The following is a 27,099-nucleotide window of genomic DNA, read 5'->3' as shown; positions in this document are numbered from 1 at the left end:
GCATCAGGGAAATGGTGGTGCTAGGGCTCAAACACAGCTTGTACCTTGACCCTTCGGCGCACTGACCCAGTGTAACAGTACCAGGAATACAAGTTCCTCTCCCCACAATACAGAGGCTGACCTGGTAGGGGCTTTGGTTACTAGGCAGCTGAATTGTCTGCTTACTCGGACGGGCTTAGAAATGCATTGAAGGGGAGATATTTTTCTCTAAAATCTTTTGGGATTAAATTTTCTTTTAAAATGTTCATCAAATACATGATATGTTAGGAAACTATGTCCCTATATGTTTGGGAGAGGGGCGTGTGAGGAGGGAACAAAGAACAGGCAGTGGAGCTGTGTTCCTTTGACTCACGCTTTTCTAAGGCACACAAAGACCTCCCTCGGGGAGAAGAGGCAGAGAAAATAACAATCTCCCAGAGACGGAGCAGTTGTGAAAGTCTGGCTTGAGGATAAGATGACAGTCATGTCCCATTAAATCACCCGAGGCTGGTGCCAAATTCCAAATCGAAACCTGCATTTGGAGAAGGAAGCTGCTCGGTTGGCAACAAGACATGCATCAGAGAAGACCCCCTTCTAAAATCTGGAAATAGCCACCCTCCTCTCTCCAGGTGAAACACACTCACTAAGACACGCCGCCTCCATCTAAAATCCTTCCTTAAGAGGCCTGTGCCACGCTCCTGCTCTTACTCTCTCACGGCCATGGCACAGGTTGTGGTTTAGTGCAAGTGTTGTGCAAATACCTGAGAGTCTGTGTGTGTAATAGTTAAAGGCCTGGGCTTTGGAGTTCGTATCTGGGCTCTGCCACTTACTTGCTTTGTAACCTTCATAAGAATTTAACCTCTCAAAGAGTTGCTTTCTTCTTTCCTTTTTAGGCATTAGTTCATGTCCTATGTCCCTGGCTAGACTACCCTACCTTCAGTTACTCAGGAGACGGATCACCCAGGACATTAGATGTTTTGCTCTCCTTTCTGCTGATCATTCATTTCCCATGACCTCCCTGGGCATAAGCAGAGCAGGGATGGGAGACGACACAAATCAAGCAGATTAATTTTTGTTGCAATTCTGTTCTGTCTGTCGAAGGAGTGAATGTGGAGTAAGGCCAGTGGCTACCAGGAAATATTGTTATTAATTTTCTGGTGATTTAAAAATAACATCAGAAGGATCTGTGAACTTTTGCTTAAGGATTAAAACAAACTCTTTAAAAGAACTGCACTACTGTGCAATGAATGTAACTAAAGCAACAAGGAAGCCCAGACCTACCAAAACCACATACTAGATTGACTCAGATCACCACTTAATAGCCTGGTAGAGGAAAAGGCGTGCTCTTTTCTGGGAATAAATACCATTCATCTTCTCTACTATTCTTTTACTGACAATTTCCAGCATTAATAAAAAATTACAAAACATGAAAGAAAGAAAAATCATGACCCATTGCCAAAAGGAAAAATAGTCAAAAGAGTCAGATTCAGAGGGTGCTCGGATGTTAGAATTACTCAACAGAAACTTTAAAGTGCCTATACTAAATATGTTTAAAAATCTAATGGAAAAACATGCATGGAAGATACAGAATTTCATTGATGATATAGGAACTCTACAAAAGAACCAATGGAAATGCTAGAAATAAAAACCCAGCATCAGAGACAATTCTTTCAATGAGCTTACTAGCAGAATGAATAGATCCATCAGAGGAAATAATGAATAAACTTGAGAACAGGTCCATAAAAATTATCCAAACTTAAACATACAGAGGAAAAAGAACAAAAACAACAACAAAAACAGATCACTCAAGATCAATGGAACAATATCAAACAACTTCTAACATATGTATATTTGGAGTCCCTGAAGAAGAGAAAGAGAATCCGGCAGTAAAAGAGGTATTTGTAAAGATAACAGCTGAAATGTTTCCTAATCTAATGAAATCATCAGCCTACGGATCCCACAATTCCACAGAACCCCAAGTGGGATAGAAACAAAGAAAAACACACCTAGGCACATCAAAGTCAAGTTGATGTATATCAAAATAAAATCTCAGAAGCAGCTGGGGGAGAAGAAATATGAAGAACCGGGGAACGCATTTTACATTCCATTGGTGAGAGCTGCAGCCACATCCTCCCTCCTCACCCTGGCCCTGGCAATTTGAGTTTCTCCAATCAGGCTAATGAGACCACCTCTGAGAAGCACAGAGCAAATGCCACCAGGTGCCACTTATAGTTTCTCTTCTAGACAGAAGAAAAGGTGTTTATAATAGTTTTATATATTTTAGGCTCTCAGAAACAAAGTTAACTCCTTGTATAAATGAGGCCAGAGCCAGAGACTGGCTCTGGATTTGGGGGTAAAAGAGGAGAATCCATGCACAGCAACTGAGCCTTCCCAGAGGTCCTGCCCTCCTGCCCTCCTGCCCTCCAGCCCTCCAGCTGCGGCCTGCTGGCTCGGCGGGGGGCCTTCCTTTTCATCTTCTCACAAGCCAGCAAGCTCTCGTCCATCCTGCTGACTCTCAGCGTTTGTAGATTCATGCACTGGGTGAGATTCATGTAGTGGGTAAGAAATCAAACAGAATACGCTCCAAGTTTCCTTCCAATTTTGAGGTTCTATGACTCTCCTCCATAGTATAAATTTTTAAAAAATGATTGCTCCTCTCTCAAGTGTAAACAGTACATGCCGCATATGCCTCTGCTGGTTTACTTTTATTCCTTCCTCTGCGACCCATTCGTTCACATGCCTAGCACATGCCAGTCATTTGCCCGCTTTCTGTGTGCTCTCTAGCAGTTGGCGAGCACACTGAGGGCGGGTTCTGATTTCACACACTCTTCCGTTCCCATGTTGCATGTGGTTGAGAAAGGAAAGGAGAGGAGAGGAGGGAAAGGATAGGAAGGGGAGGAGAGGAGAGGAGGGGAGAGGAGAGGTGGGAAGGAAAGAGGGGAGGAAAGGAAGCTGTTTTCCTAACTATTTATTTTCTGAAAGGGCCTGGGCATGTCTCACTCTCCTGCCCCACTTCAAGATTTTTCTTTTTTAGCTGGTTCTTGAGCCAACTGAAGTTTGCTTACAATTGTTCCCTTAGCAACCAGCAACCTTTATGCTTTACTTTTGATTTAGAACTCAAGAGTAACCAAAATCTTTATTTATTTGAAACAGATTTCTAAGTGGGGTTGCCTCCTTTACTAAAAACAAAAACACATCATTTAAAAAAACCACTTAAATAGGAAACTTAACAGTATTTTAAATAAATTTAAATGTGTGTTTAATTTTTGTTTCTGTTTGTTTTTTTGACAGATATTCCACAGCAAGCATTCCACAAGAGAAAATGGGACTGATTTTCAATTGTTTTCTTTCCCAGAAGCTATGAAAATTGCAACAGGCAGTGCAAGGCTAAATCACATGATCTCCAGTTCTGACTGGCACCTGGGTAGCGGTGCTCCCCCTAGTCCCTCACAGGGCCCGTCCAGTCCTCTTCTGGCCCCTGCTGGCTCATTACAAGGTGACATCACAGAGGTTCTCAGACACAATCCAGGTAAGGGAGGAGGAAAGATATGTTTGCTTTTAAACCATGTGGAAGTTACTTAAAGAGCTGTGTGTGGGGTCGCAGCTCAATAAATATTTAAGTGCACATGAGAGTGAAGATTGCACCTGAAGGTTCTCCTCAGAACACTATTAGGTGCCATTACACAGCAAGAACTCCAACAGCAACCTTATAATGCAGCTCCAGGGCAAAATGTGTCCCATTTAGACATACATTTGATCAATGCTGAGTTGTGTCTGCAAACTCTGTGAGAGCACATCTGTCCCAGATTCTGAGCCACTGGAGGCCAGAAAGCTTAGCAGTCAGGTGCTCTTGCCAGAGTCAGGAGCAGAAAGGGACTTAGTGAGTGGTGGTTCGGAGACCAGACCCTGGTGCAGCACAGCACCAAGAACTTTTGTGTCCTTCGATATGCTTCGTCTCACTTAATCCTCATGCCAGGTCTATGGGATTGGTGATATTATCTCTAACTGAGGCCCAAGGATGGTAGGTAATTTGCTCAAAGTGACCCAGGTAGGATTTGAACCCAAGGCTGGCAGATTTCAAAGCATGGTCATCTAAATAACCTAGGCTACCCTACTTCTCAATCCTTGTCAAGTGTTAGAAATGATGCCAGATCGGCTGCAGACAGAGAGCACAGAGCCTCAAACAACCGTCACATTTCTGTCTTCTTCTGAACCTGAACTTCATGCTTTGATGTTATATTTCCAGAAGGGTATGAACACACACAGACACACACATTCCATAGCACAGTCCAGCTGAGGGCTCATCAGTGGCAGTAACAGCTATTAGAGGGCAATGTTGTGAATCAATTTGCAGAACTACTGAGTCTCAGCCTCTCAGAGCAAGAGGCATTTACTTATCTGCTCAGTCTGTGGCCCTCAACAGTCATCTGCCAAAGAGGCTGGACCACTGGAGGGGCAGGAACCCCAGATCTGCTGAGTTCATTGGACTTCTGGAGTTTCTTCTGGACTTTTGAATTGTGTGTGTTGCATGTGTGAGGGGTTCTTTGCTCCTTTATCCTGTTTGGTTCTGGTTGGGGAGATGTGGCCATTTCTAACTATATGAAAGGTTAGAAAGGAGGTTTGGTATAATCTCATTGAGGCTTAGGCTTGTGTCACTAGGAAAAGTTATCCTTTAAATTAAATAGAACAAAACAGTCCATTTTGGAGCAGATAAAACAATGAAGGTATTTTTTGGCTTTTTTTTTTTTTTTAAGAGAACAAGTTTTCAGCTGATAAAGCACTATGAATACAGATTTGGATATGAGTCTCCTGGACCACACACACACACGCATGCACACGTTCAGCCTCTATCCCTTCCCACCCTCACTGCTTCCCCAAAGGAACCCCAGAGATGAATACATATTTTACTTAATGTGAAGGAGAACAGATATCATTTTGATAAGTCTTAGTAGTGTGAGGCAGGAGTCAGGATGATTGGCTTGGCTGGAGACCTGCCATTTCTGACGCCTGTGGTGGACTTTTGGGATAGCTAAACCGGCTGACACCTAGCCACCTGGCCTGCTATTCTTTGCAAAAGATCAGCTTCTGTGGCTTCAACTTATTTATCATTCACATTGCATTTATTCTCTCACCCCAGGACATTTATCTTATACCAGCCATGCTGTTTATTTTCTCTCTGTAAACCTGCCACCCTTGGGACTAGAGGAAAACATTTACAGAGAGAAGAATCTAGAAAGGCTCAGGTGAATCCACAAATATAGCAGTGTGTTTATATACTAGCTGCTCATCTCAGGTCCGCTGAAGTGCCTCCCACCCTAAACATGAAAAAAAAGCCCAACAGAGAATGAAAAGGTGACTTACAGTGGATTTTGAAGTCCTTGTACTGTCTGTCTTCAATTGCTACCACGTACAAAGCTGCCCGGTCTGGAAACATAAGCCCTCCAGGTTTCTGTTGATGAATTGTGGGGAAATGGGTCTCGTAATCTATTCACCTGACAAAGACATCACATTTTGAACTGCACATAGAGTCACCAGACAGGCATCCCCTTGCCAACATTTCTCATTCAGCAGGCTGTCACCCTGGCCAGGGTTAGGGCTCAGATGGCAATGCTCACTTTTTATTTTGGAGCAATGAGAATTTGAGGGACCCAGGTGGAATCAATAGAGCAAATAAAGTAGGAGGAGGGGAAGTAAGTGCACTGAGGAAGAGTGGAAGATGATATGACCTCTTAGCCTGGAGAAGCCAAAGTAAGGAGCATTCTTGGCTCTTGGGCAGCCATGCAATCCTAAGTATTTGACCAGAATAGACTTTTGTCTATTGAAACACAGAATGGGTTTCAATTGTGGTGAAAGAAGCCGAGGTTAGACCTACAGAAGAGCATTGTGACAGTTAGACATTTTGGACCCAGGAACAATCATTCTGTTCCCTGAAGCAGATCTGGTTTAAAGAGGGGGGACTGAAAGAGGTGACCTTCTAGCCCAAGTCCTCATATTCTTCCTAGGCTGAAGGCTAGGGGTGGAGTGGCAAGACAGCTAGAGATCAACAACGGGAGAGCATGCAGGACACTTACCAGCCACTTGTCCCTGGCAAAGATGACTGTGTTGAGCATTGACTCATAGAAGAGACAGTAGCCCATCCACTCGCTGATGATGATGTCAACCTTCTCCACAGGCAGTTCCACCTCTTCCACTTTACCCTTAAATATGGTGATGACTGGAAAATAAGAACCCCAAGGCCACACTTGGCAGGGCCACATCTACAGATTTTAGCCTGGTCCTGATTCTACTTTTAGGTAGGGACATACCTCACCCTTCACCACGCTAGTTTATACTAAGAGAATTGAAAGTGACTTGCACGTTTCCCCCCTAAAATTTACTGAGCAGTTACTATGCCTTGGACTAAGCCCATGACATGCACCATGTTATGTAATCCTCCCAGCAACTCTATGAAATAAACACTTTGTTATTATTTGTATTTACAACTAAGGAAACTGAGGCTTAGGGAGGTTACATGGTGCGGTGGAAATAGAGCCCAGGTCTGATATGCAATGACTAACACTCTTCTCATGGCCCCCACTCATGTTAGGCTCCCCTGACAATTCAAACCCAAAGAAAGCTGGGTGATGCCTCTATTGCTCTTGCATCTGTTCACAGCCAGGGCTCATCACCCGGTGGGTTCATGAGGGAGGCAGTTTAGTGTTTTGACAAGAGCATGGGCTCTGCAGTCAGAAAAACCTGCGCTTAAGTGTTGGACATTCTCATTATTAGCTGTATTACTTTCTACAAGTTACCTGACCAAACCAAACTCCAGTTCCCCAGAGAACAACCCAGGAACGTGACACATACTTAGCAGATGGTTGTACTGATGAAATGAAATAACACATGTGAAGTGCCAGGCTCAGAGCTGGGGTTCAGCAGAAGGTAGACATTATCTTACATTTCTCCCTTGTTGACCAGCCCATAGAGAGGTGGAGGGGGTGGGGCCAGGACAAAGCCCCTGATCTAACTGGCTTCTGCTAATGAGTCACTTCCAAGACCTTCTGGTCCTTCTGTGGCAGAAGAAACTTCTTTGCTGGATTTTTGATCATTTGACATACACATACACCTAATTTTGGAGGCTCTTTTTGTGTTCGTTGTTATAAAGATCAGAGTGAAAGCTCTCTTAGATGCCGCTGTGAAATCGACAGGGTGATGTACTGGTTGGCTGGTTCCATCTGAACATTTCCTCTGAAAGGTTACACATATTCATGCTCTCAAACTCTCTTTCTGTGCCATCTTCTGAAAAATTACACAATGCCTGAGCTTTGTTGGGAAATTGAACAATGGCCTGTGCTCAGGAGTTTTCACAAAACCCAAAAGTCACATCTGTTCTGAATCTGAGTTTCACAAAAATTAATTTGAATTGGAGGCTTCTAGATGGCAAAGCACACACAGGTCACTGGCTTTATTTCCTGTCTTCACAGCGGATAATGCAGGTGGGAGATGGAATGCCCATTAGCAGCCTCTAATGATGGTCTTCTCTCCAATATCTGGTATTTAATTAAGGCTTAATCAGATAAGGCCTCCTCTATCAAGAATCAGACACTTGGCAGATGTACACCAGCCCAGATCACTCTAGATTGAGGCCCAGGCTCATGTGACCCTCTTGGTTACTGCTCATAAGCCCTACCCTTAAGACGTAAGAACAGGAAGGGCCAGTCTTCTCTAAAAGGTTAGAAGGGGGTGGGAGGAGAAGGTGTTTAAGTTTTGCTTCTCTGGGGCCTCTCCCTGAGACCCAAAGGCAGGAACTCAACCCAGCGCAGGGCCCAGGAAGCACCAAGAAAATTCACAAGAGGACAGAGTAAAGGACTTTTGAAAATGCAAATAGAGTGCCCAATTATTTCTTATTCTTAAAAAGAACTGACACATATGCCTGATCCACCTGCTTAGTAATTTGCATGCAAAGCCTGGCTTGTCTTATTTTTGTAAACATTTTTAAAGTGTTTCAATGGTCTCCCTTTCTTTTCTCTGTGCACATGTCTTGAAGGTTCTTCCCTAATGTCTGCATATATCTGTGAGGCACAAACATTCAAAGAACAAGTGAGTGAATGAATGAATGAATGAATGAATGCCTTAGATCATGGCCTCCCGGGGGCCCAGGAAGATATCTTCTCCTGCCTGTGGTGCCCCATGACCTCCACTTTGGGTGCCTAGTGCAAGGTTCACCATGAAGATTTATGGCCTAGGCTCTAGTAGGACTGAAAACAGCAAAAGTGGACAAAAACTTATAGTTTAGTCCCACAGATAGGTATGAATGGAACATTCCTTGGGTGCTCCCAGAATGAGTGAATGCTACCCCTGTTCTCCGCACTAGCCATTTTACCCATTTGCTGCTATAGATACTAAGATACAGACATATGAAAATACAGTAGGTCACAGAACAGCAAAAATCACAGTTTCTTCTTACAAAAAAGCAGAAGGAATCAATTAACCCTATAATGCACTCAACAATCTGGGCCTCTGTTCATTTAACATTGTCCTTCTGCATCCAAACATTTCTCAAAGCAGATGTGGCCCTTACTTGGCTTGATGAGTGGATGGACCCTTTGTGAAAGGAAAGACACACCTCCCTTCAGTCCAGCTGTGGATGGATCTCACACCCCATTCATCCCCTTACCCAGGTGCTTTTGTGCAGTGCCCAACCTGCGCAACCTTACACTGGGGTCCTGGAGGCAGAAAATTTATGCTCTGTTCCAGCTGACAACTAACCTTGATTAAAGAATTTCTCTCTTTTGGAGCCTCAGTTTCCTCACTGGGGGAAAAAGAAATGAGGGAGGTTGAATCTGAAAATCCCTAAGATCATTTGCAGCTCCAAAATGCTTTGATTTTTCAAATATGTACTCAGCATGTGTAGGTATTCTGGGAGTCTGGGGAATAACTGGTGTCAATAAAGAAACGGTGCCTGCAATGTCCAGTTTGACTCTAATTTCCACCAACTTCTCAAGTCTGATTTTTTTTAAAAAGAGACCACATTGTTTCTATGGACCCAAATGCAATTGCCCAGCTGTGTCATCAGGGGTAGTCTCTCCTAACAATTACTTAAACTATGAGATTCAGTTTCCCAATCTGCAAAATGCTACCCCTTTATGGCAGTTAATTAGGGGTTATTGGCCAGTGTATGGTACTGAATTGACTCAAAGAGCTGTGTGGGTGTACACAGCTACCGATGTCCCTGTTCCATGGTAGCCTTTTCAAGGAGATCTTAGCCACTGATATTAAGGCTCTGAGCAGCAATGGGCTGCAGGGCCCTACTCCTGATCTGGATTCCATATCACAAATACTATGTCAACTCAAGGTTGAGGTCACTCTTTAGAGCTGTGTTTTTATTCCATATGGATGATGGAAAGTTTGTTCAACTAGAGATGGCAGGACCCTGGCTGGTAAAGTTTGAAATGATTAATCATAATTAAATACACAACAGGAAGCAATAAACTCCGAATTGGGAGATTTCCGCCTGTAACTACAAGTTTACAAATTAGACATCCAGATTTTGGGGGCTTGTTTTCAGTGGGATTTTTTCCTTTTGGCTTGAGTGATTATTACATAAATGTAGTCATTCTTATTCATGGTCACTCATTTAACCATTTAGGTTTCTTTTTGGTTGGATTTTGTTTGTTTGTTTGTTTGTTTGTTTTTTACAAGTCAGACCAGCCTGATCTCATTTGGGCCTCCAGTGTGTTCATTAGAGTCAGGTAACCCCACAGGGTCGATAGGAGTGGTCTCCCCATTGCAGCCTCCTCACTGTTTCCCAGAGCAGATCTTGTCCCATGGAAGCATGGGCATGAGGGGCGTGAGTTCGAGGACCAGCAGCAGAGCCTCCCCAGTGCCACCCCCACCTCAGCCCAGCCACTTGCTGCCCCTGCCATGCCGCCTGCCACACACCTTCTGAGGGCCTGATGCACCTCTAGTCTATGGTCTCCTCCTCTTGGTTGTGTATTTCAGCTTCCTATTTCTGGGATCTAGCAGAGCACTTGCCTCCTTACAAACATTCAAAGATTGTTACTGAATGAACGAATGGATGAGTAAGCAACTTTGAAAAGGGGGGTATTGGATTCAGAGACAACAGATCTTTTAACTAGTCCTAATTATGACAGTAAAAAATTATTGGCATTTGAATACCAGCTTGCAGAGTGATTTCACATATATTGTCTCAATAATTCTCATTGCTCCATTTGTCTAATGAGAGAACTGGAATTTACAGAAGTCAAAAGGTAGAGCCAAAACCTAGCCTGTTGTGTACAAGTCACCAACTTTCGAGATTCCTTTCCTTCATCTGCAAATGACCAGACTATCCAACTCACTTACCTCGTAGGATTGTTGTACACACCACAAGAAATCAGAGAAGGCTAAGTACAACCCATCCTTCCCCTGAAAGCTGGTCAGTTGGTTGGTAGGGTGAAGAGAGGTGGAATCATCATAGAGGTAGAACCCATCAGTCCCACCTCGACTTCCCACTGTCATCTTCTCCAGGGTCCAGATACATGGACAAACTTCTTACAAGGTTAGACCCAGCCCCATTCTTAAGCCAGTGATGATGGAAGAAACAGAACACCAACATCATTACCCTCAATATCTAGTGGCACCTGGGATATATCCTGCAGAAAACAGACCCTGTAACTAGAGTGGCATCATCAATCAGGCCCAGGCACTAGATATACTCAATATAGTAGAAACTTAAATATGGTTCCCCTCTCTCTTCCCAAGTCCTCTATTCACCCAAGAACATAGGGCTTGAGCTTCTTTCTGCCTTGTCCCCAGTGCATAATCTGCTTGGCTTCATGTCCTAGCTTGTTCTGGCTCCCTTGAGGGCTGAGAGCCCAGTCTGCTTAGCTGGAGCTCGACTTTGGCCAGAGCCCTTCCCTGGCCAGAATTCCTGCTTGGCATGTCTCCTTCCCTAGGCACTGGCTAGACTAGTACTCGGGTAATCAAAACCATACAAAGACTCGTCCCCACCTGAAATTATCATCAACCACTTGGAACCCTTAGCATGGTGCAGCCAGGGCAGATCCCCAACACACTGGCTACATGCAGATGATTTTGTGGGCTGGGTCTATGGGGAGGGAATTAAGAAGGGAGAAGTACTAGACAGAGTGGTCGAAATCAGGGGGAATGCAGAAGGCAACCAAACTTCCCCTAGGCTCAAGGATTCAGAAAAGCATGCCAGGCTTCACTCACTAATTATACATGGGACATGCAGTACATGTCCCACCCCAGGGAATGGCAGTCCTTCTGGTAAACACTCTTCCATCTACTCTCAGCATACTGAGCTCTCTTAGTCTCTTGGGTCTCAGCTTCAATGCCTTGTTTTTTAAAAAAGGGTCCTCTTTCCAGTGCTGTGCTGTTCAATGTTTAGTAACAGGCTCCGCTAAGGGGGAAAAGCCCTGATTTGTAGCATTTGTTGATGTCTGTGGTGTAAATACTTCCACCATGGCTGATTTCAGCTCCCACCACCGTCACTTGTGGCAGGTTGGAAAGAGAGGCACAGAATCAGCTCCAAAGGCCAGGCGAGCAGCTCCAGCAAGCCACCGCCACCACCCAATCGAAGGTGGATGCCCCATTTTTCTCAACAACCCCAACATGCTTCTTTCTAGGCACTTTCACAAGTTTAATTCTATTGTGATATTGTTTGTTCACTTGCTTTGATGTCTGTCTTCTCTGTGAGACTGTAAGCTTCAAGGAGAGCCAAGACCTTGTCTGTCCCATTTGCCATTGACTCCCCAGCACCTGGTACAGGGCCTGGAGACTCAATATGTCCAAAGGAACAGATGCAGGAACCCAGTTCTAAGACTATTAATGGGGTTCCCCAGCAGTTTGGAAAGGAAGTAACAACTGCCAGGAGCCACTAGTACAGGTTCATTAAAAACCGTTATGGCTGATTCATCTCATGTCTTCTTTTGACAGGGTTATTGGTCAAGTTAATAAATGAAGTAATAATAAAAATACTTACCATGTATTGGCTGCTTACTGCCCTCCAGATACTGCTTATTTTACACAGTGGTGTACTGATAGATACTTAACAACTGACTCTCCAGGAAAGAAGTCCTGATTTTGCATTTGCTAGTTTCTGTAGTATAAATGCTCCCACTGTGGCCAACTTCCAGACACCCAAGTGACTTCATCCATTCCACAGATCTACTGACAATTTAACAATTGGCTCTCAGGAGCTTGCAGAGCCCATTCCAGTACACCATGCCTTTACATACAGGAACTTTGTGACCCTCACAATGACTCTATCAAGTGTGTGCCACTATAATTCCCATTTCACAGATGAGGAAACAGACACAGAAAGTGAGTTTGGCATGACTTCGCCTCTGCGGCATCTTCACGGGGAAGGTGACAAATTATTGTGTAGGTTCACAACTGGCTACGTGACTGGATTCCAAAGTGCAGATGAAGAGCTGAGCATGAACCAGCCTGAAGAAGCATCCACACTCACCCGGGGCACCTACCCAATATGTAGGTAACACCAGACAAAGAGCAATGACCTCAGGAGAGCAATGCTCTGTTTGTAAGGAAGGACCAAAACTCACAACATGATATTTAATATAAATAAGAGTGAGACTCAGTTTGGATTCCAAACATCCACTAAGTAGATACAGGTTGGGAGCTACAGCTTGCCAGTCACGCAGGCAAGAGTAATTGATCCTGGCTCCTTACCCTCGTGGCATGGCCTTTCCCACAACTGCTAATGGAAACTGGAGCCACATTGGTATAAGTACAGCATCTGGGCCAGTGGCCTGGCTGTGTTTATTTCTTAGCTTGACTCTCCAAGGGTGAGAAAAATGCTGAGGCATGGGCAGAATAAAAGGTGACTCAAAACCAGCACAAGCCTGGCTGGTTTGGCTCAGTGGTTAAAGCGTCAGCCTGCAGAGTGAAGCGTCCCCGGTTCAATTCCAGCCAAGGGCACATACCTGGGTTTGTAGGCTCTATCCCCGGCCCACCCATGGGAGAGGCAACCAATCGATGTTTCTTTCTCTCTCTCTCCCCCTTCCACTCTCTCTGAAAAGCAATGGAAAAAATATCTTCAGGTGAGGATTAAAAAAACAACAACACACAGCACAAAAGGTAAAGGAACTGAGGCCAGTGTGTAGCCTGGAGATGTGGGAGGAGGGCAACCATATGAAGGAGTCTCCTCACTCCATCTGTCTCCAAAGGAGCATTGGGAAGCAGAATCCACCCAGGGGAAGGCAGTGCTTCTAACAATCACTGCTCTCAGAAGACTAGTGGTGAGGACCCCATTGAGCGCTCATCCAGGGACTGGATGGCTGCAGAGCACAGAGGAATACTGCAGGAGCAGAGCATCCAAGCACCATCTATAAAAGGCTTGGAGCTATGTGGCCAAGAAAGAGCAAAGCATAGATCATTAAGCCTGAAAGGACCTATAGTTCATGCTTGTTAAGCATCTACTACACACAAGGCCTCATATTAGGCACTTGACGTACCTTATCTCTAATTCCCCAACAACCCTGCAAGCTGATCATTGACTTATCTCCTCTACTGGGAGCAAGCAGAGCTCAGAAAGGTGAAGTGATGTGCCAAAGTCCCCCTAATGTTACGCTGCAAGGCTCCTCTGTCCATTGTCACTCTGTTGTCAAGCAACACTCAGGCCCCTTCCATCTCAGGTGTGTTTTAGGACACATACCAGTAGAAGGAAAGGAGGAATACACTTATTTTCCTTTAGTTTGCTGAGAAGTAAAAAGAGTACACTTTTTCTTTTTTCTTCTAGAACTATAAAAATTATATTAATCCCTGAGCTCCCATGTCAACTTTTACAAATGAATCTACCTTTTTAAGCATCTCAGCAGCCCACTGGTTTCCTTGGTAGGGAAAGAGAGGAAATAATAGTTGTCAGAGCCAAAGTCAAAGAGGAGGCTGTGAGCATGTGCGGGGGCCACACGTGTGGAAGCAGCCGTGTGAGGGCTGCGCGGCCACAGCAGGTGGCTTCGTGGAGGTGCGTGGCTACACGTGAATAATCAGCCTGAGGAGCTGTGTGGAGGTGGAGCGGGAGAGAGACTGATTGATTCTGGGTGGCAGGTATTTTATGTCCGTGTTGTTATTTATGTCTCTACACCTACACTCCTGAGACCCACACAAATGCTGGCTGACACAGCATTTCAAAACCATTTCCATGGACACATTCATGCAGTTAAGCTGTCCTCTATCTGGTACACATGCCTGGCAGGGCCTGGCTGGCTCACCGTTCCACCCACTGTTGTTGCCCCCCCCCACCCCCTGGGAGGAAGAGATGGAGGCAACTCTGCCTTTTAAGGCCCCTGGGCCTGGGGTTCCCTCCTTCTCAGCACTGTGTGTGTGAGGGGCAGGAACAGGGACAGGGCACTATTCACTTGAGGACAGTGGTTTGTCCTTCTTGGGCCTTTGCCTTAGTAACAGAATCAAGTGTGAGCCATCAGCATATGAAGCATGGAGCAATCCCACCCTGAAGCTATCAGGTGGGGCTGAGTAGGCTAGACCTCTGTGCTTCCCGGGGAGGGGTGGGGTGTGATGCCACCGCAGTCGAACGTGAGGTGTTGAAGCTTGAGCAGGTAAGGGCAGCCCAGCACAGTATGTCAGAGCCAGAGCGGGGTGAGCAGGGCATCCCTGGTGCGGGAGGGCGAAGTGCAGGGGCTCAGGGGGGCCTCGGCAGCCTGGCTCAGCCAACTGGAGCCTGAGCAGGGGAGGCAGCCTGGCACAGGGTGTTGGAGCCCAGCACCGCTGGGTGACAGAAGCATCTGCTGGGGGCAGGAAGTGCTGACAATGGGAAGTTGTTTACACACAAAGGGATTGATCCAATACACAGACATAGTCAGAATAATAGGAGCTAGAGTTTTCACCCTCAGAGAAATGAGTCACAAACAAGGGAATGGGAAGGGCCATAAAAGTTAGACGCTGCGGTGCTGAATTAGAAGTGGAAGTGTTACATGACAATATGTATAGACAGATGTAGAAATGTGTGTTATATAAGTGCGTATGTACACACACACACACACACACACACACACTTCCTTTCTACCTGGACAGCCTAGGGGCATCAGCACCCTAAAATCAGTGGGCACACCTAGCCCCGGGTCCACATTTCTAAATGCCACTGTCCACTAAACGGAATCAAGACTCTGAGGAGAGACGGCTGATTCTAGAACAGAGGCATGGAAAGTACAAGGAGAAACATTTGTACCGGAAAATGAGAACACTCACAAGTGAGAGAGGCATGTCAAAAGGACTTAGAAACCAGCTTGATGATGCTCCCAGTGACCAAATCGGGGGCAATTTGAGTATCAAAGTAAGTCCTGGTAATAACAGATACAATCTGTTGAATAAAATGGGAAATTAATGATGAAGAATGAAATAGTTACATGGTTTTGAAGTACGTGCCCCAGAAAATCTTACTAATCACGAAGGGGGAAAGAGCAACTTGACCATGAAGGAGCCTGGCAGACATTGCTTGAACCACATGATCAAAGTCAGTGGTGTCAGTAACCCAGCAAATCAAAACCACAGGCCACCCAGCCCTCGTTTCTCAGCAGTTGAGCATCAACTTATGATCCAGGAGATCACAGTTCGATTCCCAGTCAGGGCACATGTCTAGTTTAGGGTTCAATCCCCAGCAGGGGGCATGCAGGAGGCAGCCGATCAATGACTCTCTCATCAGTGATGTTTCTATCTCTCTCTCCCTCTCCCTTCCTCTTTCTGCAATCAATAAAGATATATATATATATATGTATATAGTTAAAAACACAAGCAGAAAAAACCACATGCCACCTGCTAGTACTCACTGAGAACAGTGTGGGTCGGGTGTTCCTGCAGGATGCATCACCTGAACCCAATGGTGAAGAAGAGTCTCACAACCCAAACCGAGGGACAGCCACAGAACGCTGGCAGTGTGGTCGAAGGCCAGGAAAGTTGAGGAAAGTGTGTTCTGTTTGAACTAGAGACATGATGACTAAATGCTCTGGGACTGGATCCTTTTGCTATGGATACGACTGTAACAACCAGCAAAATGTGACGAGGATCTGAGCACTAGATAATCACGACGTATTCATGCTACCCTCCTGATTTCCATGGTTGCCCTGTGGTTATACAGGAAAATGTCCTTGCTTGTAGGCATGTACACTAATGTATTCAGGGATGAGGGCCATCATGTCACAACTTACTTTCAAATGGCTAAAAAAACAAAGCTGCATTTGCACCTGTTCTGTCAATTGGAATGTTTCAAGGCTACAAGAAAGAAGAGCCAAAGGAAGGGAAGGGGAATTGAGAAAGCTACAGAAATCTGGGGCAGGGGAAGGGAGGTGGGGACCATGAATTGTGAACCAGAAGGAGTGACCAGGGGCTGAGTAATCTTTCTCCTGGCAAGCTTTCAGGGCCAAGCTGCCCTCCTCCCAAAGGTCAGGGATCTCTCAGCTGCTGTTAGTTCCCACCCACTCTGGGCGCACCCCACACTCCACTACCAGTGGTGCAAGGCAGTGCAGGGAGCTGAGCCCAGAAGGCTGTGGTTCCAGACCCCAAAAGCCGACAACAACAGAGACAGATGAAGAGTAAGGGGCTGGGCAGACCCTCTAAGGGCAGGAATCACTGTGCAAGTGAAATCTGGGCAGAGGCAAGGAAATTGTCTAAATGTTCTCTGAGGCCCCTTAGAGCCCAGAGCTGAGGCTCCATAACCCTGAGAGGAAATCCAATTCTACATCTATTTTAATTTTCATTTTCAGGGTTGGCAGGCACTCACTGAACTTCCACATGAACTTTAGGAAAGAGTACAGGAATGAGAGCTGAAACCAAAGTCTCTGCTCCACATCTCCTATCTTCAGTCTCCACATCTGTTAAATAGGAAACCATTTGTCCTATTTCACAGAGTTGGGGAAAGAGAGGTCAGGTGAAAACACGCAGATGCCAGGCTGTGTCACCCTTGTAGAGAAAGAATCACCATTTCTTTTTCCATCTTTGGTAGGCGAGTAGAGAGGTCACCTCTCTGCCCCTTCTACCAAGCTCCAATACTTTCCTGAGGAGGGTACAAAAGAGATCTGACCCCTAAGTGAACCAAGACAGGTTGAACGCCAAGCTTAGGTAAGGAGTATCTGGGCAACATTTCCGTACTCAAGCTAGAAAGAGGCCTCTGGCTCTCAGCTCTGCTCATGGCCCCGTAGCTGTGCTCTCCCATTATCCTTAGCCATTTTCACTCACACTGATTTACCTCCACCCCCTTCACCCCCTCACTTCCTCCTTCACCTAGCTTAGATTTCATGGCCCATTATTGTTGTAACTCTGGCTCCTCCCTCCTTCTGTTGTGTCCTCCCAGCAAAGTCCCTACCCAGGCAGCTCTCCCCTCCACTCACAGTAGGAGAACTGAGCTCACTGCATAGCTATGTCCACACACCTCTAACAAGGGTGACCACTCCCAGCCATCCCCACTAGCCCATTGTGTTTGCTCTCCCTCTAAAAGACCCTTCTAGGCCTTCTTATCTCCTGTAAACACACTTACCCCTCTCCCCTCCTGGTCTTTTCCATCAATGACAGTCTCATTCTTCACTGAGAAAATGGAAACAACAAAGCAAAGGGGTTTCCCACCACTAGCCCACCTCCATGTGGACCCACACGCCCTCTATTACTGTAGTTAAACTATCTCTACTCCAAGAAAAAGGCCAACACTCTGCCTGTGCTTTGCACCCCAGGCCCTCTTACCTTCTCAAGGTCCTTGTTCCAGAATTTACGTTTTCTTGTATCTGCAATTTTGTTTCTCTCTACTGGACCATTGAATCATACACATGCTTTCATATCTCTTAGGCTTAAAAACAACAACTCACTTCCTTGACCCCACATCTCCCAGTAGCTACTACTCCATTTTTCTGTTCCCCATTGCAGCCAGAAGACTTATTTATTGTCCTCATTTCACAGTCTCCCCCTAACCTACTCTAACTGAACTTTGGCCTCCATCCTACACTCAGTCTGCTCTTGTTAAGGGCACCGGTAACCTCCATGTAGCCTAATTCAATGGTTACTCCTCTGTTCTTATCTTACTTGATCTCAGCATTCCCGAGGGTGAACCACTTCCCCCTTCCCTTGGTTTCCTGGTCCTCCCCTCTCCCGCATGCCCATCAACCTCACCAAATGTATCTTCTCTGCCTCTCTGCTGGCCCCTCCTCTGCTGCTTACCTCCAAATGTTGGAATGCCCGAGAGCCTTATCTTTGGCCCATTTCTTTACCAATGCTTCATCTCTAAGTGACCTCATCGTGTAACTTTAAATAATATCTGTATGTTGAGGACTCCCAATCCTTTCTCCATAGAGACTGCTTTTCCTTTGTTTAAAATACTCAAAAGGCCTCCATCATCCTTAGAAACTTGTTTTCTTAGTTTGCAAACTCTACATGACCTGGCCCCACTCAACACAGGGTCTGGTGACTAAATCTCATTCTGCTGACTGATAGCTGATACAAGATTCAAGGACCTCTTCTAATCAGGAGCATTTGTGGGCATGAGTGTGTCCAAGCTGGGCTATAGGGAGAAGGGCCTGGAGAATGCTGCAATGTGTGGGAAAGGCGAAAGGAAGGGAAGGGAAGGGAAGGGAAGGGAAGGGAAGGGAAGGGAAGGGAAGGGAAGGGAAGGGAAGGGAAGGGAAGGGAAGGGAAGGGAAGGGAAGGGAAGGGAAGGGAAGGGAAGGGAAGGGAAGGGAAGGGAAGGGAAGGGAAGGGAAAACACCTCTATACTCAGACTCCGGCTTGAAGAAGGTCCTGCTTCCGTGGACAAGCCAACTACTGAGCTAGCCCCATCAGCAGCAAGGCCTGTGGGCAGTAGAGGACCATAGTTTCCCAAAGGCAGAGGCTGGGTCTGCCAGTGGGAGGGTGATGGGGAGATGTAGGGCTGGGGGTTGTGCAGAGGGAAGAGAAGGAGGAATAGCTGCCATTTTGAAAAACTCAATAGATTGTCCATAGCTGGGGCCAAGCAGAGGGTTTTTACTAAATTCTTAGTAAAAACTAAAAATTTAGCCACAGGCTGGGCTAAGAATTTAGCCACAGGAAGTTGAGTTGGGACAAACGTGTCTTGGCTGACATGGCAGGGCCTGGGACCCTTGGGACCCTCAGAACTCCATGACCCTAGTCCTGCAAGCAGGGCCTCAGCTGAGCCCCACCTCCCCAAAGCGAAGTGCTCTGTACTCTTCTCTCATGTCAGTCTATGCCACCCAAACAAGGAAGTACAAGACCCCTCCTCTCTCCATCCATGGGAAAACACACAGAGGTATGTCTTACTGTTGTCCAAGTGGTTGGCCTTAATGATCTTCTCTGAGTAGTCAGAAATACTGGAGCATTCGATCTAAAAAGGGCACAGAACAAAGGAGCAGTGCATCAAAAATACAACCAACACCAAGTTAACAAATGGAGAAGCTGAGGCCTCCAGGGTTGCAGTAACTTGCCCACAGCAGTCACTGCTCATGTGTGGCAGATTAAAAACTACAACGCAGCCCTCCCAACTTTCAGGCCAGCAGCTCATTCACTAAATCGGGCTGCCTGTGCTGTGAGGCTGAAACCCACCCTGCGCTTTGCAATGGAAGCCCGTGTCTGAGTTGGGAGATTCAGGAAGAGCTGGCAGACCTCACTCTTCTGACCAGGAAAGCATGGATGAGATGGCATAGCCACTGTCCTCCCAGGAGAGGATGCAGGACCGACCAGAGGTGCTGTGAGCCTCCCACATCAGCCCTCACCAGTTAAACTTGAAACATTCCAAGATAGGGGCCATCTGGGAAAGTCAAGTCAGGGCCAACATTCTCCAGGGCACATACAAGTTAACTTTCACCTCTTCCACAGTCTCCACCTTTGAAAGAATTGATTCTTTTTAATCTAAGTCTCTCCATGCTCCCAAAATCTCCTGAGCAGAAGGCCAAGGTAGTTGAGGGATTAGCTGACCATCAGCTCAGAGAAGAACCTTGTGGGAGTAGCAGGAGATCAAAACCCAGCCTGGGGGCTAGAGGCCCTGGGCATGCCAAGGAGGGCCAAGGGGTGCTGCAAACAGAGGGGCAGCTGCCAAGAGCCTTTCTTACCTCCTTAGCTGGCCCTACACAGACACCAGCCTGCATTAAGTCCCTGGGGATGCCCTCACCTCCACACTCAGGCCCCACCAAAGACTGCTCCCAGGGCCTTGCGTATTTGCATAGGGGCACTGAGGAGGTTGCTGGCAGCCTCCCTCCAAGCCTGGGGGAAGGTAAGGGCACCTACAGGGTCAGGAAGGAGTAACTCTGGTAGAGGAGGCAGACCCTAGCCAGGGCTCAGATCCCAGAAGATGGGTGTTTCCCTGAGGTACAGGTTATGTGACAACAATCCTGTTGGCTGCAGGACTGTTTCTCTCCTCTTCTTTCCCTGCCTCGCTACGTTTCCATTCCATCTGCAAGAGGGTACTGAGCTTGGTCATGGAGAACATGGGACCTGGGGCCAGACAGCCTGGATTCGCATCTGGCCTCTGTCAATTTCTTCCTGTGCCTCAGTTTCCTCATTAGTAAGGTGACAGCCCCTGTTTCCTATGGAAAAAGTGAGGATGAAACAAGCACTGGCGGGACCTCCAAAAGCACACGGGACTCGTGAGGCTGCGTTCATATTTTTCTCACTTTTTCTTTTTCCTACCTTTGCCTTTCCCCTTTCCCTCTCTTTTTTCTTTACTCTCATTTCATTTTGCCCATTTTTCTTTCGTACTTTCTAGTTTCTTTTCTTTAACCTTTTTTGGTGGTCCTCTCCCATGCCTCTAGCTTTCCTCTGAGTCTCTTCATCTTTCGGTCTCTCTCCATTTCTCTCATGTCTGTCTGTCTATTTCATTATCTTCATTTGTTGTCTCTGTCAATCTCCTCTCTCTCTCTCTCCCTCCCTTTCTCCCCTCTTCTCTCTCTCTCCTGCCATCCCGTCTCCCCTACTGGAGAAGAGCTATGGGTAGAAGGGGAGCCTGGAACAGAAGAAACTGAACTGTGAAATGAGCCAAATGGAAAGAAGCCTGGCTAACTGTGGCAGAGCTGTTTATAAAAGAGCTGTTACAGCAAAAGAGCAGGAGGCAGACAGATTGGGACCAGTGATCACAGCTAGAAGGCACTTGGTAGGAGCCTCCTGACAGCTCCTTGGCCAGAGACCCTCCACCGACTTGGAGGCCCCTGCTGACTTAGAAGGCAGTGACAGGTGGCCCTTCCTCTCCCTGCACAGCTACACTGTGGGAGCGAGAGGAGGGCTGGGAGGTTTCCCAGAGGGTCAGCCTCCACCTCTAGCCAGAGAGGCTGTAGCAGCCAGAGTAGCAGAATTTAGATCTACCAAACTGCCCTCTAAAGGACAAAGGAAGAGGGTTTTCTTCTTATCTCCTAGGGCCCTATTCTGACTACACTAATAAACACTGAGCACCTGTCATGTGCCGGCCCTGTTCTAAGCACATTACATATACATTAAACTTTTTACCCCTCACAATGACCCCAAGGGCAAGATACTGTTATCATACCCAGTTTATAGATGGTGAAACTGAGGACAGAGAAGTGAACTGCCCATGGTCACACATCTCATGAGTGGAAGGGCAGAGATTCAGCCAGAGCTCACACATGTAACCATCCCGCACTGCCCCTCAAGCACTGTCAGTCAGGTAATGGTAACACTGAAATGGTTTCAGAAGAGTGAAAAATCCTCTGCAAATGTCAGCAGTCACTGGGGCCAAGGAGCCAGGAGAATGCCCGTGTGACAGGGAGCTGTGGGAGATTGTCCTGCTTCCTGAGAATCACACAACTATTCCCTCGAGTGCGTGACCTCAGCAAAGAGATGGACCAGGGTTTGTCCTTCTAGGAGGGGCTAGAGAAGGCAGAGGGCAGGGCCAGCTCCATGGAGACCACCGTGAGGGAGGGAGTGGCACGCTCACCCCAAACACCTTCTTGGCTCCTGCTTTAGCAGCAAACATGGAAAGGATCCCGGTGCCACTCCCCACGTCCAGCACCACTTTGTCCTTGAACACGTGTTTGTTGTGGTACATGGAGTTCCTGTAAGTGAGCGTCCGCACTTCATCCTTCAGCATTTCCTGCATGAAAGAAAAGGAAGGTCAGTGTCAATGTATTCAAGGTACTTGGGAGTACAACAGGGTCACAGGCCCTAGGGCTGTCCCACCAAATTCTTCAATGATCTTCAAGATGTCACTAGACAAACCCCAGAAGAGTGCTGTGGGGCAGGTAGGGCAGCTAGGCCAGCGGTTACCTGCATCATTACAAACAACTTCAGCCCTAAAACTCTACCCAAGAAAGGTAGCTTTGTACTATCAAAGGAGAAACTCATGTCCAGGCCTGGGAAAGCTCCAGTGTACAAAAAACAAAGCAAAAGGAAGTATCGGTAGGATGCAGCACGAGAGACTCAAGTTACACCTGAAGCAAAACTTTCTGCGATGGTAGAGTATTGTTGTTGAAAAGTTATTAAAGGAGGTCTTTTATGTGTATATTATTTTTGTTTGTTTTTAGGAATAGAAAACATGTTCCTTTATCTACCATCATTTAAGTGCTTTGTGGTAAGAAAGAAGCTAGATTACCCATTATAACTGCCTCTGGCCCAAGGAGAACATGACTAATCTGTGATGGTGATGAGGCAGGGGCCTTTGCCCATGCAAGGTATGAGCAAACACTCTAAGTCATCACCAAAAGTACTGGGATTTTGGGAGTATAATTTTAGAATAATTTTTAGTATAACTTGCATACAATAAAAAACCACAGATTTTAAATGTAGAGCTAAGTGTAAGAGTTTTGACAAATGTACACCTGTGTAACCACCACCATAATCAAGATGCAGAACATTTCCATCATCCCAGGAAATCTTTCAGGCCCCACTCCAGACAACCAATGATCTAATTTTTATCACCAACGCTTCCTTCTGCTGGATTTAGAACTTCATATAAATTGATCATACAATATGTACACTTTTGTGTCTGATTCCTTTTGCTCAAAGATTTTGAGATTCATTCATTCTCTTGCATGCATCCAAGGTTTGTTCCTTTTTTGTTGCTGCTGCTGTCGATCTCATTCTTGGCCTTGTTCTTTGCTGCTGACTGGCATTTCACTGCGTGACCATACCACAGTGTAGTTATCCATTCACTTGTTGACGGGCATTTGCATGTTATGAATAAAAGTATTACGAACATTCTCATACAAACATTTTTGAGGAGGTATGTTTTTATTTTCTTTGAGCAAATATCTAGGAGTGGGTGTCGGGAGTCTTAAGAATAGGTGTTTCTTTATATTAGAAATTGCCTAAGTTTTTCAAAATAGTTGTGCCATCCCGGCCGGCGTGGCTCAGTGGTTAGAGCACCGCCCCATGCACCAAAGGGTCGCAGGTTCAATTCCCAGTCAAGGACGTGTATCTGGGTTGCAGGTTTGATCCCATATGTGGGGAGGCATTCAATCGATGTGTCTCTCACATCAATGTTTCTCTCTCTCTCTTCCTTTCCCTCCCTTTCACTCTCTCTAAAAATCAATGAAAAAATATCTTCAGGTGAGGATAAAAAAAAAAAGTTGTGCCATTTTATGAACCCACCAGCAATATATGAGAGTTCAAGTTGCTTTACATGCTGGCCAGTTAGTTTTATTCGTCTTTTTAATGTTGCTTATTATAGGTCAGCATTTTTCAACCTTTTTCATCTCATGGCACACATAAGGTAATTACTAAAATTCTGTGGAACACCAAAAAGTATATTTTTTAGACAATCTGACCAAAAAAATAGGTATAATTTCAATTCATTCACAGTGGATGGTTATTGCTGTGTTGGCTGTTGCCATTTTTTTATTTGACAATCTAAGGGGCCTCTGACTAAAGAGTCAGGTGTTGCATGTTTTAAACATTCTTGGGGCACACTGGTTGAAAATCACTGTTATACTGGATATAAACTGATATCTCATTGTAGTTTTCATTGTATTTCCATGATGGCTGTTGATACAGTTAATTTTCCATGTGTCTATTGACTGTTCATATGCATCTTCTTTTGTTAAGTGTCTGTTCATTTTTTTCTTGAACTATTTGCCTTTCCCTTATTAATCATAGAAGTTTATATATTCTGGAAACATCCTTTGTCAGATATACACATTGTGAATATCTTCTGCTAATCTGTGATTTGCTTTTTCGTTTTCTTTCTTTCTTTTTTTTTTATAAATATATCTTTATTGATTTCAGAGAGAGGAAAGGAGAGGGAGAGAGAGAGATAGAAATATCAATGATGAGAGAGCCATTGATCGAGCCCACAACCCGGGCATGTGCCCTGACCGGGAATCGAACCCCGATCACCTGGATCCTAGGTCGACGCTCAACCACTGAGCCACACCAGGCCGGGCTCGTTTTCTTAATGTTGTCTTTTGAAAAGCAGTTTTTAATTTTAATTAAGACCAATTTTTTAGTTTTTACTTTTTTGATTAGAATTTTTTGTCTACCCCAAGGTCACAAAGATATTCTCTTATGTTTTCTTCCAGAAGTTTTATAGTTATGACTTTTAGGCTTAGGTCTATGATTCATGTCAAATTAATTTGTGTATACGGTTTAAGTTAGGGGTGCGAGTTTATTTTTTTTCATGCAAATAGATGGCTTAAGCACCAGGTTCATTTCCTCACTGAATTACATGAGAGAGATCCTTTGAAACAAACTTTCCTTTGTTTCTAGTATATTGCCACCTTTGTCAAAATCAATTGACTGTACATGTGCGTCCTGTCTGATCTGTTCCATTAATATACCAGTTCAATGCTCATTTGATCACCATAGTTTTATATTAACTTTGAAATGAAGTAGTGTGAGTCCTCCAGCTTAGTTCTTCTTTTATATGATTATTTTGGTTTTTTTAGATACTCAGCATTTTCACATACATTTTAGGAGCAGTTTGACAATTCATACAGAATAGCCTGCTGGAATTGTTTGGAACTGCATTGACTCTGTAGATCAATTTGGGGAGAATTGATATCTTAGCAATATTGAGTCTTACGATTCAAGAACACTGATGCAGGTCTCCATTTATTTATGTCTTGATTAATTTTTCTCTGCAATATTTTACAGATTTCAGTATAGAGGTCTTATATTTTTAATTAAACTTATTCTTGACTATTTTATTTTATGGGACTACATGTGATAATTTAAATTTTTTGTTTTCCAATTATTAGTATATATATTGACCTTGTGTTTTACACCTTGCTCACTTCACATATTAATTCTAGTAGGATTTCTTTTGTAGATTCCTTTGTTTTTTAATGTTAATAAATATTGTCACTTATGAATAAAGACAATTTCACTTCTTTTTCCCTACCTGTATGCCTTTTATTTTTAGTTCTTTCCTCTTGCTACGCTGCACTGGCAAGGATGGCCGTTGAGTAATATGTTAGAATTGGAGAAGTCAGGCATCCTTCCTTTGTTCCAGTGATATATAAATGTCACCAATTGGGTGTAATTTTAGCTGTGGATTCTCCATAAATGTCTTTTACCAGACTGAGAAGTTATCGTCTGTTTCTAATTTTCTGAGAGTTTATATCATGAATTGGTGTTGAATTTTGTCACATACTTTTTCTACATTTATTGAGATGATTATGACTTCTCTCCTTTGTTCTGTTAATGTGTTTAACTCCAAAGATTGGTTTCAAATGTTGAAACAACACTTTGTCATGATGTATATTACCTTCTTAAGTATTGTTGGGTTTTATTTACTAATATTTTATTGCAGATTTTTGTGTCTGTGTTATGATACATGTAGATCTGTAACTTTCTCTTATCTTTTCTGGTAATTAATTATGCTGAGCTAATCACACAAGTTAGGAAGTGTTATCTCTTCATACATTTGCTGAAAAAGTGTGGGTGAAATTGATGTTTTTCTTCCTTAAATGTCTATATAATTCACCAGTAAAACCATCTGGGCCCGGAGTCCTTTTTGTCGGAAGATTTTAAATTATGAATTCAATTTATTTAATAGATAGAGGGCTATTTTCTTTTCCTATGCATTCTTACATCAACTTTGACAAGGTATTTTTCCAAAGAATTTATCCATTTCCATTAAGATGTCAAATTTATGGGTATAATATTGTCATGATGGTCTCTAATGACCTGCTGAGTGTCTATATGATCTGTAGTAATGTTCTTGCCTTTGTTTATTTATAATCTGTGTTTTCTCTGATTTTTTTCTTGATCAGTCTAGTTAGATGTTTCAATTTAATTAGTATTTTCAAAAACTAACTTTTGGCTCTGCTGGCTTTCTTTAATGTTTTATTTCTACTTCATTGATTTCTGTTCTCATCTTTATTATTTCTTTCCTTTGACTTGTGTAGATTTTATTTGCTCTTTTTTCTTTACTTCATAAGGTAGAAGCTTTGACCATTCATTTTATTTTTTATTTTTTTCATAATAAAAACATCTAAGCTATAAACTTTCCTCTAAAGATTTCTTTAACTGATTCCCACAAATTTTCATATGTTGTGTGTCTTAGATCAGGCTCTTATAACAGAATACCATAGACTGGGTGGCTGAAAAAACAAACATTTATTTCTCATAGTTCTGGAACCTCAGAAACCAAGATTAAGGTGCCAGCAGATCCAGTATCAGGGTTGGGGGAGGAGGGAGGAACTTGCTTCCTGGTTTACAGATGTTGTCTGCTTTGTGTCCTCACATGGCAGAGAGCAGAGTGAGATAGCAAGCCCTCATGTCTCTTCTCAAAAAGGCACTAATCCCATTCATGAGGGGTGATCCTCATGCCTTAGTTACCTCCCATTAGGTACCTCCTAATAGCATCATATTGGGGGTTAAGATTTCAACATGCAAAATTTGAGGGGACACATCAGTTCATAGCATTAGCATTGTGTTTTTATTATCATCCCATTTGGAATATTTTCTAACTTCTTGTGACTTCCTGACTCTGTTTCCCGTGCTGCTTAATTTCCAAATATTTGAAGATTTTTCTAGATAATTTATTGCTTCTGGTTTCTAATTTAATTCTATTGTGATAAAAACCACACTGCATAATTTAAACCTTTCGAAATTCATTGAGATTAGTTTATGGCCCAGCATATGATCTATCTTACCGAATGTTTCAATATGAACTCAAAAAGAATGTGCATTCTGTAGATTGGTGGTGCAGCATTCTAT

The 27,099-nt window shown here is 44.5% G+C and overlaps 1 protein-coding gene across 2 annotated transcripts in view; it reads right to left on the bottom strand.

The window, feature by feature from the left end:
- PRMT8 (protein arginine methyltransferase 8) overlaps positions 1-27,099 on the bottom strand; it is an 82,414-nt gene that overhangs the window by 17,318 nt on the left and 37,997 nt on the right. For both annotated transcript variants that reach the window (XM_081128941.1, XM_081128942.1), the window contains exons 3-6: positions 21,878-22,033; positions 19,255-19,318; positions 6,051-6,193; positions 5,341-5,428 (exon numbers count right to left, since the gene is read on the bottom strand). In XM_081128941.1, coding sequence (XP_080985067.1) covers positions 5,341-5,428; positions 6,051-6,193; positions 19,255-19,318; positions 21,878-22,033 — 451 coding nt within the window. The remainder of the gene's footprint in view (positions 1-5,340; positions 5,429-6,050; positions 6,194-19,254; positions 19,319-21,877; positions 22,034-27,099) is intronic.

Source organism: Miniopterus schreibersii (genome assembly GCF_964146895.1).
Source record: "Miniopterus schreibersii genome assembly, chromosome: 2".
Classification (NCBI taxonomy): domain Eukaryota; kingdom Metazoa; phylum Chordata; class Mammalia; order Chiroptera; family Miniopteridae; genus Miniopterus; species Miniopterus schreibersii.
The sequence above is the reverse complement of the archived record's forward strand: the minus strand, read 5'-3'. Positions and strand labels throughout refer to the sequence as shown.